Here is a 14,913-nt window from a genome sequence, read left to right on the forward strand (position 1 = left end):
CAAACCCTGTAAAGAAAATTTGACAAAACTTATATTAAACAAAAATTATTAGAATAAACCTTCATAGACAATCCAGCTTGCAACAATTCAATTTAAGTCACAAGATTCTCATCATTGTCAATATCAGCTTGCAATTTAAGCCAAGTCACAAGATGGAACTCAATGTCAACGAGCTTGCAACAATTCAATTTAACCCCTAACCCCTAACCCTAACCCTAACAACAGGGGAAAAGACTTCACTGACCCTGATAACAGGGAAAAGACTTCACTGAGCAAGAGAGGCACTGTGAGGTACATCAGAGCTCAATGGTGGTCAAGCATGATAAGCAGGCATCTTATTTACATGGAGTCCTCCTGATAACAGGAGAAAAGACGTCCTCCTGATAACAGGGGAAAAGACTTCACCGAGCAAGAGAGTGTTTGTTCCAACTTTAAAAGATTTTAACAAATGACATTAGTCAGCCCTTCGATAAATCTATCATCACTGTCAATGAGATGAGCTTGCAACAATTCAATTTTAATCAAGTCACAGGATTGAAATAACCAAACCCTAACCCTAACCCGACCCCAACCTCGACCCTCACCCGACCCCGACCCCAACCTCGACCCTCACCCGACCCCGACCCCAACCCTAAAGGCAGTGAGGCACATCAGAGCTCAATGGTGGTTAAGCATGATAAGCAGGCTTCTTATTTACATGGACTCCCCCTGATAATAGGGAAAAAGACTTTACTGAGCAAGAGTGCTTGTTCCAACTTTAGAATATTTCCGCAAATGACATTAGTCAGCCCTTGGATAGGATTCGCAAGAATTCTCATTGGACTGAGCATTTGGCGTTGTAGGAAGCCAATTCCAAAATTAACAGTTTAGACTGTAGCAGCAAGTTTTTATTTGTTTGTTTACTGTACACAAACTCAATTGGACTAAAACAGGTGGTAACACCAACTTTTCTTGTGAAAAACATAACAAACAAAACATATGACTTCGAATTTAAGATGATGAAAAACAGGCAGCTATTTGACCACGTCTTGAAGATCAGCACCCCATAGAAATTAATCATGATCACTCGTCTGGTATTGAAAACCTCTGAGTAAAGCTAAACTAATAAGTAATAACATATTTTGGAAATCTATTGGGATTTAGCATCCACAACTGATCAAATACACATACATATAAGATTTGAAGCTGGAAGATTCATTAACATAATGCAGTGCAATTAGTGACGAAGTTGACTTCTATGCCGGACCGTCTCCACGAAGGAAGTCAATGAGATAGTGGTAACGCATCACACATGAAAAGAAAAAGCACATTAATGATTAAAAAAATTATGCTACTGCATAGTTGCAGAATTCTCACGCTGCAGTTAGAAGACACATGGCTTACTGTAAAAACCAAAAAGATGGAAAAAATACAAAATCAAATCTTGCATGAAGCTTTGATTAACCTACTAGTTCCAATAGTAAATGCATGTAAAGATACGTGACAACCAGGTCATCTGAAGCAGCTACGCTAAGGAAAAGACTACCATTTAAAACTACTCTGTAACGCCTATAACTGCTAATTTGATAGTCATAAAATATAGAGAATAAAAAGAGTAAAAATCGCTGAACCTTTATATGAGATTTCATCATCATTGACCAAAGGAAGCATCGGCAAATATGGAGGACGTCTTCCCAAATGAGATGATGCTTTTGCTAAAGGGTCTGTCACCCGCTCCTGAGAAAGAAAGTACAAAATATTAGAGCCTGTAAGATGCACTTTCATAGAACATGGAGCGGACCATATCAGATCAGTGTTTACTCAATTACGCTTGATAGCAAAGTGCAAGTTAGAGCAGAAAGGTAGCAAGGAAGTGGATGGACAAATACGGAGGGTTTCCATGTGTATCTTTCCCTCTTCTCCATCGTACTCAATCCAAGTTATACAAAGCTAATGCTCCCTCCCTTCATTCCCTTCTTTAAATCGTATTCTATTTTGCAATCGAAAGAGCTAAGAAAAACAGCTAGATAGAAAAGTATGAAATGATTCATATTTTTGCAAAAGACTGTTTGTCTACCTTGACAGAATGTGGAAGAGCTGAGTTTGTGACTCTTCACCATATCTATATATCTATCTATCTATCTATCTATCTATATATATATATATATATATATATATATATATATATATATATATATATATATATATATATATATATATATATATATATATATATATATATATAGAGAGAGGAGAAGAGAGAGAGCAATAACTTGGTGTCCAACTTAAAAGTTGATAGCAAAAAAGTTGTCCAGGTCACACTTACATGCCTAGGGATCCTTGCATGATAATGAAAAATGTTTTTTAATATTAATAAATGAGGTGGCTAAGGAAGGTTTGGTGGAGCATGCAAACTTAATTTAGTTGATAGTGAGTCTCTCTCTGCTCTCCTCTCTGCTGCTCTCGTCTCTATAATATATATATATATATTTATATTATATATATATATAATATATATATATATATATATATATTAGAGAGAGAGAGAGAGCGAAGAGAGGAAACTGGCACAGCTTCTCAAATCCTATGTTAATTTGCAGCAGATACATATATATATGTATGTGTGTGTGTATAGCTTCTCAAATCCTATGTTATTTTGCAGCAGATATAAACAAGAGAAGTTGTGAAAATTCATTAAAACATCCTTAATTAAAATAAGGGAAAAATGCTTCCAACCCCTAAGCATTTCAACTATGTGCTCTCCGAAGTTGATTAGTCAAAACCGAAAGTGCAACATAGTAATAATTAGTCATGAGAGTAGAATATTCGTTGAGGTTGCATTAGATAGCTGACTGCCAACATAAATCTTTGTTGGATCTACAAAATATGAATTCTAAAGATTGTTCTCCTAATTAAGCCAGTGCTGTGCTTTAATGTTTATGTTTTTAATTGTCGGTCGCAAGGCAGGATAAAGGAGAATGGTTGCTTAAGGCAGCCAACAGTCAGCGTAAAACTTAGCCGCACCTACATGATATAAATCCTATAGAATATTTGCTGAGACATACCCACCGCGATTTGTTGCATCAATGTCAACGCCAAAGATTTGGGATGAAGGCTATTGTCATTGTTATTGTAGAGCAAAAAGTAACATGATAGCTTGCTCCAGTACAAGTATACTCATAGGATCATCATGACCTACAGTCTCCGGAACGCAGACTAAAAGGTCAGCTAGTACTTTGTGGGCTTCCACTGCTGCAGGCTCCCGAAGCCTCGCTGCAGCATTACCCAGTGACCAATCATCGAGCACACTAGATTGTAAACTACTTGCATAAACCTTGTAGCTAAATTTTGGCGGATCTAATTTGTATTATTTGCATTGCTTGTTGGATTATGAACTACTTGCATAATCCTCGATCATGTTTAGAAACATACTTGCATTTGTATTGTTTGTTTGTGTGTTTGCATTTCTTCATATCCTTGTAGGACCCTAACAGACTTGCATCATGTTGCTTTACTATTGCAGTAATACATAATAAAAAGCTTTCATACAGGCAAGATCTAAAACGCCCAAGCGACCATATGGTCCTAATCTCGGACATGCTTCAAACTGGGGAATTTCCCAGCAGCATCTGCTTAAAAATTTCTCCCTTGAAATCTAGTTCCATGATTGCAGGAAAAAAGAACTTTGAGGGGACATAATCAGTTATTCACCCGTTTATCTTTGCTTTTCCTGGGATTAGTATCCTCTTCTTTCCTCCTCTTTGTGCTTTCCTTTTCCTGTAAAAAAATATTGGAGAAATTGAGTTAGTTTGAGAAATAAACTCAGTCTTATGGAGCATTCAAAAGTTTTCACGAAAAAAATAACCCATTGCATGTGTGGTTATTACAATCAGTGCATGAATTTGGAAAATTAGTAGGTGACAATTCCACAAGCGTCTTTCTTTTTTGATACATCATCTAAACCTCGTCATATCAAAATGGCACTGGGTACTGCATCAGAAGCTTCTTATTTTTCCAATTCTAGAAGGTAAATGTGTCAGCCGCCCCGTGCCCGCAAGCCCGTTGGCGCAATGTAAGCCATGAGACCCACTGAGGTAACATGTCATTTGGCTCAATCCACTGCCAAAATTAACTAGTCAATGTTACACTAGAGTCCATTGACTTATCTATTTAAACCCACTAAATTCTTTGTGAACTTCTTATGTGGGACTATCTTTTGGAGACATTACAATCATCTCACCTTAATTACGCGACGAGAACATCGCGGAATGACAATCGGCCCGTCACAAAATCACCACTAGACGATGTGGATTCTAGAGGTGGCTCCTATGGGCTCTAGAGGTGGCTTCACCGCACTAACACAATGTAGGAGTACTGAAATCAGTCCCACATCAGGAAGTAATTAAAGAATTGAAGACTTCATAAGGTAAGTCCTAGGAGACAAGTGCAACTAGTGTTAGCACTTTTGGTCGTGGATCGAGCCATACAATGCGTTGCACTCAGTGAGTCCCACGACTTACACCACGCCAACAAGCTCGCAAGCTCGGGGCGTGACAAAAAGAGAGTAACACATAGATTTCATGAGCATCCATGACATTAATAAGAGGACTGCTACAATGCCAACTAGGAAAATTTTTAAAAACAGGGAGCAAACCACAGTATGGTACATTCATACACGAGTAAATAAAGTGAGCTTTCAGTCGTCTTTGATGCCAAAACTACTAATAGAAGGAGCCAAGGAAACCTATAGCCATAAAAAATATTAATTTTCAGCTTGCCATATAATTTTCACTTTCAGTTGTCTTCAGCTCTATACACCACTAATCTATCACTCAGTGGGTATCTAATATATGATACTACATCATCACCTCTGTCTTCCATCCAGCAATATGTCATCCAGTCTATCTCCTAGCTACTAGAATTAAGTAACCGAGTATAGTTCAAAGATTCACAGATTATAAAAACTCAAACATGACAATGCTAAAAAATAACATTAAAAAGTAATCTACCAAAATTACTATGCAGTTAACTGAGAACTTAGGATTACATACAAGTCATTAAGAGTATTGTTAAAATAACCCAGCTTGTATGAAGGGCACGTGACTCGGCCGGCGATGTAACTGTAGAGAGTGAACTCATCTCTCATAGCTACATTCACGCCTCTAGACCAGCAGAAAAATATAATCTTTATGAATTATATCAGTGATAGAAACCAGAAATTTCTAAAATCTCCTTTATTTAGATAAAACCAAGAAATTAATCAACACCGATAACTCTCTAAGCGGCCCAACAATCCACTATATTTATTAAAACCAAATATAATGTCTATTCATCAAATAATGAACTCTCTCCAAGTAAAATATACCAAAGTCCCAAAGTATAATGATCAAAACCCGCACCAACAACACCAAGTCAACTAATACCAAACTTACCGCACAGAATATCATTATCTGAATTAAACCTGTAATCTGCACCTTCAACTGATCCCTTTACAAAATCTGATCCATTTATGTAACAAGCCACCACCGGAAAGCTGGAGGACAAATTCTAGGATTGTCAGAGCAATCCAACAAGTGTCCCAAAGAAAAACATATCGAACAAAGAAAGGTACGCAAACAATATGCAGGAACTAACAGTAAAAAAGAAGTATTAAGAGATATACTAACAAGCATGAGAAATCATGAGCTGGCGCGATAAAGAAGATAGGAGGCTGTAAAATATGCAAAAGAAGTAGATGCTAGCTTCAAGGTGCGAGACAAGAAGTAAAACTAAGTTATTAATAGTAATCGACCCTAATGCAACCAGGACCATAATATGGAAAGGGAAAGGTACATTTATCTTACATACAAACCCCTTGAAGGAGAAATAACACAAGCATAAGTGTCCAAAAAAAAGGTAAGTTCACACACAATTAAGTACAAAAATTAATAATATCTATCAACAATCAAATTATTATCTTTCAGGATGTTATTTGAATTAGAGGTGAATATCTCCATGCATATAAGTTGGTCTTCCCGTAACACGTCTCGGGAACACGGCTTCAAGTCAAGTATTGACCCTTGACCTTATAACTTAGAATATCATGTATGCGCATAAAATCTCTTATATACACTTTGTATTAACCATCCAATTCCCCTTCATTAAACCCATATATATCAGTTTATAAGTTATTGTGCATGAAATGTTACGCACTAACCACGAAATTACCGTGGAACGACTTCTATAAAAATATAAAAAAAAACATGATCCAGAACATGTCTTATCAAGATAGATAAATCATCCAGTCGATGCTATATTAATAGTAATAACCAAGGAAAACCTCACATCGGGATATCGATATCGAGGTCATAACCATGCTAGGAAAGCACGCTTATAAATCATAATTTTAACGGCAGTCGTCTTCATGCACAATCTCTCCTATTTGGATGACAACTAGGTAATTAAGCAACAATTTTCCATTCAGTCATGCATGTCAAACACAATACACACCCACTAGGAAATACTTAAGAGCATTAGGGTTGATTCCTCAACAATGTTTTAAATATAGGCCGATTTCATCGATTTATCCCCGATATATAGGGTTTGGGCTATGGCCGATACGATTTTTGCAAAAATATATTGCATATAGTTTTGGGCTGATTTTTTTCGAAATGTCGGTGTAAATCTGATAAAGCGGCCAATTTTTCATGGGCAATCACCCGATTTTCTACAATTTACATTCTAAGTGAACTCGTTCGCGTTTGGAGACAAAAAAAACCCTCTTTTTCCATATTCCACCCGCATACGCTAAACAAAAACAATACTATCCTATTCTATTTTACTTCGACTAAACTAAAACAATTGGTAAGTGATCCTATACATGTGTTATTTACATATTAGTATGCTTATGTTTCATTAAATGTGCTTAGATTACTCTTTAAGATATTACATTATATAAGCTCACCATCTGATATAACACTCCAATTTTTACTACTTATCCCCGATATATCCCGATAACTAGGATCCGATATGAATTTTGGCCATCCAATATATTTCCGATAACCGATATTTAAAACATTGTTCCTCAATCATTAGTAACAAAACCAAACATGCCTCATGTAAATAGTCAATGCAGAAAAAGGGATAAGTCATAAGGGAAAAGAGAAATAAGGGGAAAACGGGATGCCCAAGTTCTACTTTGGTCATCCATAGTCATTATATATATATAAACCAGGTTGTAATCAAATCATGACATTTCAGGTGATTTCCACTATCAATACTAAATAAGTCTTGCCTACTTAGGTACTTGACTCCCTATGACACAATATCCCGTAAAACATGACCTCTCTAAACATGAGTTCATAACAAATACACATCGATAATTCATGTATCATATGGTCAATGTCACCAGGTTATGCTTCTGATCCATATCTTAACAAGACACCTATTCACGCACAGCCCACCTAGTAGATGTGACTACTTGATCAAATAGGAGGTTGTATAATTCGTCAAACACAATACGATATCTAATAGCATACTATATCAGTCACACAGTGAACATTTATATCCGCAACCTATGTCGATCACTCTACCTAAAAAGGGATCTGGGTGAGCTTGGTTGTGTTCAGATACTCAAACCAACATGGCTTAGCCATATTTCATGCATAATGAATGGGTAACTGAAACATGCATAATATTAAGATTTGATGTTTAACTAAACTATAATATAACTAGCTTAACCAAGTAATTGAAATGCATGCTTCTTTGGAATATGACGACTAATGTGTATGTGTGACACATCGGCAACTACTAGCTGACAAAAACTGACATAGTGCCAAGTTAAAACTCGGATTAGATTGAAGTTAATATTTGTGCTAGGTGTAAAATATAATAAATCAAAGTCTTAAGGTTGCTAAAAGGAACTCGTCTACATACAGCCACTAAACCTCCAATTTATAGTGAATGCCACTCCCAATTTACAGTGAATGCCACTGACTAGAGCCATTAAGAGATGCTGGGTTAAATAAAAATATACTTCTCGTCAACAAAAAGAAATGGTTAGTTTTCATGTTTTTCTTTTAAGGGGATTTTGAAATTTCACAATGACAGATTCCTTGTAATATAAAAAAGAAACTTTGTTTTTGAAATAAAAATTTAAACTTATATTTGTTCTTACCAACCGGTTAAATTATAGATTTTAAGAGTTGATAAGATATCCATGAATCATCCCTTTTCTTTAGAGAAACTATTTAGGCATAACAAAAATAAATAAATTCTCTAAAAGAAAAGTTTATTATAATTATTTTAGAAGAAGTTTATTATACTTTTAATACTTAAAACTTACAGATTACGTAAAACATAGTTTTAGAACATTATATTTAAATTTGGAGAAAAGTACGACAATACATCATATAATCTATGAACTAAAAATACAAACAAGAAAAATACAGGAAAACCATATAGCTTGACTATCAAACTAAACAATATGAATATCACATAAAATGATAGTTCACATCAATAACTCAGTAGCCATGATATTCATGAACTACATATTAACACTTCACATATGATAATGGATCACAATACATACCACTCTGATACGTAATTAACTTAGCAACCACCTGCCAAATCAATTTATTCACATATTCAAAATTTGACAAGTGATCTAACTGGTTTACAAACAAGAGCTTGACATGATTGCTATTAATGTAACAATTTATCAAAGTCGAAAATACATGAGAATCCTACAGAACATTGTAAATAATTAAATCTACAAACTGAATTCAAATAGTGCATGATCAACTAGATACTAGATATCATGTGTAATGTTAGCTAGCATTCTACATGACTGACTAGAGTATGAGAAGGAAAAAAATCCTACAAAAGCAATTCCTAACAATAAAATCAAGTAGATGAACTATGAGCATTATCTTAGACAACCCGTCACACATGATGGGAATGAAGAGTTCAAAAAGAATTTGAAAGATGCATGCTAGCTAGTCCTGAATCGATGAAAAACGAATGGGAACAATAATGAAGACTAGCAAAGAAGGGATTAATTGAAGAAGAAATAATAGGACTAACTTCTGCTAGATAAAATCAAGTGAGGAAATTAACATTTGCCTGCATATATGATCCAAAAGATAACAATTTCTAAAGACAGATTGAACGGATTCCCCCTTCCTTCTCTCTCTTCTTGTCTAACCAGAGGACTTCATTCCTCTTTTTTTTCTTTTTCTTTTTCTTTTTTCCCCTCTCGTGAGAACGAATGGTTGGCAGGGAGAAAGAGAATTGAGGAGATATTTTAGAGAGAGAGTGTGTGAGGAAGATATTTGTTAGGATCCTCCTGATTTTTCGTTAGTGGGTTTGTTAGGATCCTTTGATTCTAGGATAGTGGATTTAGAGGAATTTTTCAAATAATAAGGGACCCTTAAGAATTTGATAAAAAGAAAATATGTGTCTCTAAGGGAGGGTTATTCATTGGGACATTTGGGGGGATAATGAGATAATTTTGGGGATTCTATTTCATAGTGTTATTCATTGGGACAATGGAACAATGATATTACTTTTTTGTGTTATTGGATTTTTGGAACACTAGTGAGACAATTTCACCACTTGGGATAAAATTAACCCACACATATATAAAAGTTTTGTCCCAATAGTAAAAATTTACCACATCCTCCATATTGGAACAATTTTGTTCCACTTTGAAGGCAATTGGAATAATTTTCAAACCTTTTTGTATTACTTAACTAATACATGCTAATTATATTATAAATATATGACATGATATATAAAAGGGGATAATGAGATAATTTTGGGGATTCTATTTCATAGTGTTATTCATTGGGACAATGGAACAAGGATATTACCATTTTGTGTTATTGATTTTTTGGAACACTAATGAGACGATTTCACCACTTGGGATAAAATTACCCCACACATATACAAAAATTGTCCCAATAGTTAAAATTTACCCTATCCTCCATATTGGAACAATTTTGTTCCACTTTGAAGGCAATTGGGACAATTTTCAAATTTTTTTGTATTACTTAACTAATACATGCTAATTATATTATAAATATATGACATGATATAAAATATAAAGTACTAATATATTCAATATATCATATTATAGTATCATGTAATAAAATAAAATATTATTATAGTTTAATTTATATGTATAATTTATTTTATGATATTTACTATATATTATTATGCAATATCACATACTATATTATATAATAGTACAACATATTTATTATAATATTATATAATATTTTAATAACATATATTATTATAACATATATTATATTAATTGTAGATATTTTATTGTAGCAATTATATTATAGTGCATTATATTAAACCAATATAATAATATAGTATAATATAATATAACATAGTAAAATTAATAAATATGTTAGTATATTACATTTAATTATAAATATAATATAATATAAACCATGTTATGTGTTATATTATATTATATTATATAAATATAATAAATTTATTATTGTACTATAATATAATACATTTTAGATATTTTTTATATATCATAGTACTTTATCATATAATATTATACTATATTTTAATTAGCAATATAGTATTTTAAATAATATTATATTGAATAAAAAATATTATACTATTTTATGCCGTAAATTTTTAAGCCTATGACTCTGTTCAATTATATTAAATTAGATATTATATTAAATACATTGTTTATATATTGATATCAATTATTATATATATGACATACTATTATAATCTAATATAATAATTACTAATATTAATAATATTATGATATAATATAATATAATATTAATAAAATATTATGATTATATAAAATATAAATACTATAGTTTGAAATAATATTATATATTATACTATAACATGATGGCCTTTTAATATATATTTTGTAATTATCATGTTATATATATATATATATATATATATATATATATAATAATTTTAATTATAAATATAATATTTTAAAAAATATTACATTGAATAAAGTAAAATATTATAATATTGTATACAGTACATTATATTCTATGATACTTATATTATATATATTTATATTAAATAAAATATTATTAAAGTATTATATTAAATATATTGTTCATATATTTATATCAATTATTATATAAGAATGGTAGCATCCTAATATAATGTAATATATATAATATAATTAATAATATTTATTAGTAATTATAAGTATACTATTATATTTTGTAAATAAATAAAGTAATGTATTATATATAATATTATATTATTAAAATATTATATTAAATATATTGATCTTATATTATATTAATTATTATATAGTATAGCATGCTAATATAATATAATATAATATAATATAATAATTAATAATATTAATTAGTAATTATAGTACAACATATTATATTTTAATTCAAAGTAAAATACTGTTTATATTATAATAATATACTAAACCAATTGGATAAGTTAATTTAGAAGTAACTAATAGATTAAATTATATTTTAATAAGGTGTCACATCATTAAGTATCCCACATGAATTGTCAAATCAAAGGCTCAAATTGTCCCACTATCCCACTTATTCCACTTTACTCCCTCAAAATATCCCAAAGGGATAAAATTATTCCATCAGAACAATTTTCCCACTTTGCCCCAATTTGTCCCAAACAATAACCCCTCATAAATGTGAGGAAACTTAAGTTCAAATTCAAAAATGTACGAGCAAGCTGATTCAAGGGATTGAGATGAATACATGAAAGGTACTCTCAACAGTGGTTGTTACAATTGGAAACAAGCACAAAGCCAACAATTTTCAGGTTGAATCTACTGAAAACTACAATCCATGTTTGAACTGAGTAGACCTTGTGATATTCAACCTATTCCATACATAAGTAGATCTCAGCCAATTCCAGCATAAGGTAGATAGTTATCATCATCAGTCAAGCAAACTTAAGGGACAGCATGCAATCACTTAGGAAAATCCAGTTCATGATGTGCCATTGCATCAACTAGTCTAGAAGTGAATTCACTTATTTTAGGTTGAGCTTGTATCTATGAGGGACCAATGAATAATTAATCTAATTGTCAACTGAACAAATTCTTAGAGCATAGATAGATTATGGAACTAAGAGACAATTTGGATATTTGTAAGAGAACCACAATGGAAAGTTTTTCAAGAGACAATGAAGAAAAGGTTGTTCAGGTTGGACATGGTAGTGATGGGTAAAATCTTCAAATACGAGCAAAGAAGTGTCTCCACTTCCTCAGTTTTTTTTTCCAGTCTACTTGAAGATTTGAAATAAGAAAGTGGGACGAAGAGCAGTTTGGCAATGGTTTAGAGCTCAACGTACCCGATGCTATATGTGTAATTGTGTGAGGTATTACGGAGTGTAGGATATGGAGGAGATGCTAATATTACGACATGTTTATTGATATTATATGAATTAGATTTCATAAGAAATTCACTCAATTAAGGTGAGAAATATTTGAAGTCATCGAAAATATGAAAAGGGCGTGGATTAATAGGGAAGTGTGAAAAGGGATTAGATAGGTTAGTGTACATGACATTGACTATAGACTAAGCTGGGGCAACTAAAGATGTTCGTACAACCAGCCAAAATACATCCATCAAGTTTAATCTGGTCTTCTCCAGCACAGGCCAATCAATTAGCACCTTAAGTAGAACACTAAAGGGATGAATTTACAGAGATTTCCAATAGTTTTTTTAGTGTTATTTTTCCTCTGGAATGATAAGCCAAAGAGGTACAGTCAATAGCTACAAAACCTACCTAATAGTAGTACAAACACACACTGGTGTTCAATTCTTAACAGTATTGTTAGTATCTTAAATAAATATGCTGTAGGCCCTCCAAGTTTCACAGGAACGAAATTACAACCACGCTTCATATTAATGAAATTACAACCGGTTTTCATCGCTTTTTCGATATGCATGTATTAGCAAAAACACCAAATTCTGTGTTGAGTTGTCTGATAAAGTCCCATATACTGTACCAAAACTTCTAAGTCATGGTGAGCATTGAGGGTTATAACTTTATATTCTAACATGACCTAGATTATTCATAGAGGTAGTTTTTTTAAAGCCGCTTTAAAAGCATGCCCAATGGTATATATTGATCTGATATCATCTTAAAGTCCCTTCCACTGCACCAAAATTCTGACATTTTAGTAAGGTTGACAGATATAATTTTATGCGCTAGCAGAGATAAACATCCTAGTTCAACCTAAGTGTATAAACCAAACTTTTTAACTTAAAGAACAGGTAAATGTAAATAGACACAACATCCATCATTCACCCTAATAGTGGAGATAATATCTTATTCTCTAAATTAGTAGTATTGCGTCCTGGAAGGTTGGATTCTCGAGAAAGCGATTAAAAGGGGAGATAAGTATATTGTAATCATCTATCATGGAATTTGCTTCAATTTTAAATGCAATGGACAAGAGTGATATTAACTGGTCTTTCAGTGTTAAAAGTTTAAGGAGCATGGAAGAATAGAAGAATCAAGGCAACCTCCCAAGCCATTGAACTTACACTCATCCATCTACACCTCAAGGCTACATCTCTCGCAGACTTCCCCTGCAGTTGTGAGGCAATTTTCGCATATCGAAACAGAGGTGTTTCAGAAGAATACCTGAAATAGATCCATAATGACAGAGAATAGTATATGTTAATAACAACAAAAGTTATGATAGAAAAGTGATAAATGGGGAATAGGTATTAGTTGAATTATGAATCTAATGGAAGCGTTTATCTTCGCAAACAGAATATCAAATAAAAGAAAGAAATATATCAGGAACAACTAAGCAAGGAAGCATAACTATTCAAACTCTAGTGCAATCAATGTTTAACACTTATTGACTCCCAAAACTGTATTCAAGGAAACATGTCATCATAGCTATTGTTCGCTGTCAACCTCGCCTTCTGTCAACTATCAATCTGCTCAAAAGATTTGAAACAAAGTATTTTGCAAGGTAAGTTCATCTATCATTCTTCCCTTCACTTTCCTCTTCACGGTTTATGGGAAAATTTTATATATGACAACAAGACTTGAAATTTATGTATTTCAGAATGTAGACCAATGAAAAGACTACAGCAAAACAAGATTAATGTAGTACTTGTTGATAAATTTTAGTTGTGGTATAATGTATGATACTTGTTTATGCAGATGTATACAAACCAAGAATATCACTTAAAACCACTAAAAGTTATTGTCATTTAAATTTCAGCACCAATAAGTACTAAGACCTTAATGAATGCATTAACAACTATCCATGCAAAGTTCGTTGAAACTTGAATGAAGTATACATATGTGTGGGCGTCTACACATGCACAGAGCAATTACTAAATGAGACCAAGGATCCCTATTAGATTCAACCAACAATTAGGGGACTAGGAAAACAAAAAACGTAGTTGCATAACAAGAAATTAGGCACAAAAACAAATTACCATGATGCAAGCCCAATAGCCAAGTTAAGGCCCATCATTCTACTATATAAGTTATTGTGAAGCATAAGTTATTGTGAAGCATAGGGTCATTATGATGAAAAATTGGCCTCTCACTACCCTCCTCTCAGTATATCCTGTTGGCCTCTTTGTTTTGATGATGTTTAACAAACAATTTACCACTAATATTGTTTGTCTAGTGTTTGTGTTTATCTACTTATTATAGACAAACAACACGTTGGAGGATGGATGGAATTGGGTCATAACGATCATATCCAATGGAGGTTGGCGGAATAGTGGTTGAAGCATTGCAATTCAAGTTGAAGATCCAAGTTCAAGCTTCATCCGCAAAGTGTACCAAGTCAAGCTTATTGAAGACCAAGATTGCTTGGGTAACATTTAGTTTAGGTGTTATATTATGTGTGTTGGTACTTTAAGCTCAATCATATATACACACACATTATATTGGTTTATATATATATAAAGTTATACA

General features: G+C 32.7%; 1 protein-coding gene across 2 annotated transcripts in view; it reads right to left on the reverse strand.

Annotated features, from left to right (window-relative positions):
- Window positions 1-14,913, reverse strand: part of LOC109830226 — a 27,370-nt gene that overhangs the window by 2,860 nt on the left and 9,597 nt on the right. Inside the window, exons 2-5 of one of the 2 annotated variants that reach the window (XM_020397434.1) lie at window positions 13,509-13,608; window positions 5,412-5,512; window positions 3,691-3,756; window positions 1,611-1,716 (exon numbers count right to left, since the gene is read on the reverse strand). In XM_020397434.1, coding sequence (XP_020253023.1) covers window positions 1,611-1,716; window positions 3,691-3,756; window positions 5,412-5,426 — 187 coding nt within the window. In that variant the 5' untranslated portion in view covers window positions 5,427-5,512; window positions 13,509-13,608. The remainder of the gene's footprint in view (window positions 1-1,610; window positions 1,717-3,690; window positions 3,757-5,411; window positions 5,513-13,508; window positions 13,609-14,913) is intronic. The other variant, XM_020397433.1, reaches the window with a different exon arrangement.

The sequence above is a fragment of the Asparagus officinalis genome, chromosome 2 (genome assembly GCF_001876935.1).
Source record: "Asparagus officinalis chromosome 2, Aspof.V1, whole genome shotgun sequence".
Classification (NCBI taxonomy): Eukaryota; Viridiplantae; Streptophyta; class Magnoliopsida; order Asparagales; family Asparagaceae; genus Asparagus; species Asparagus officinalis.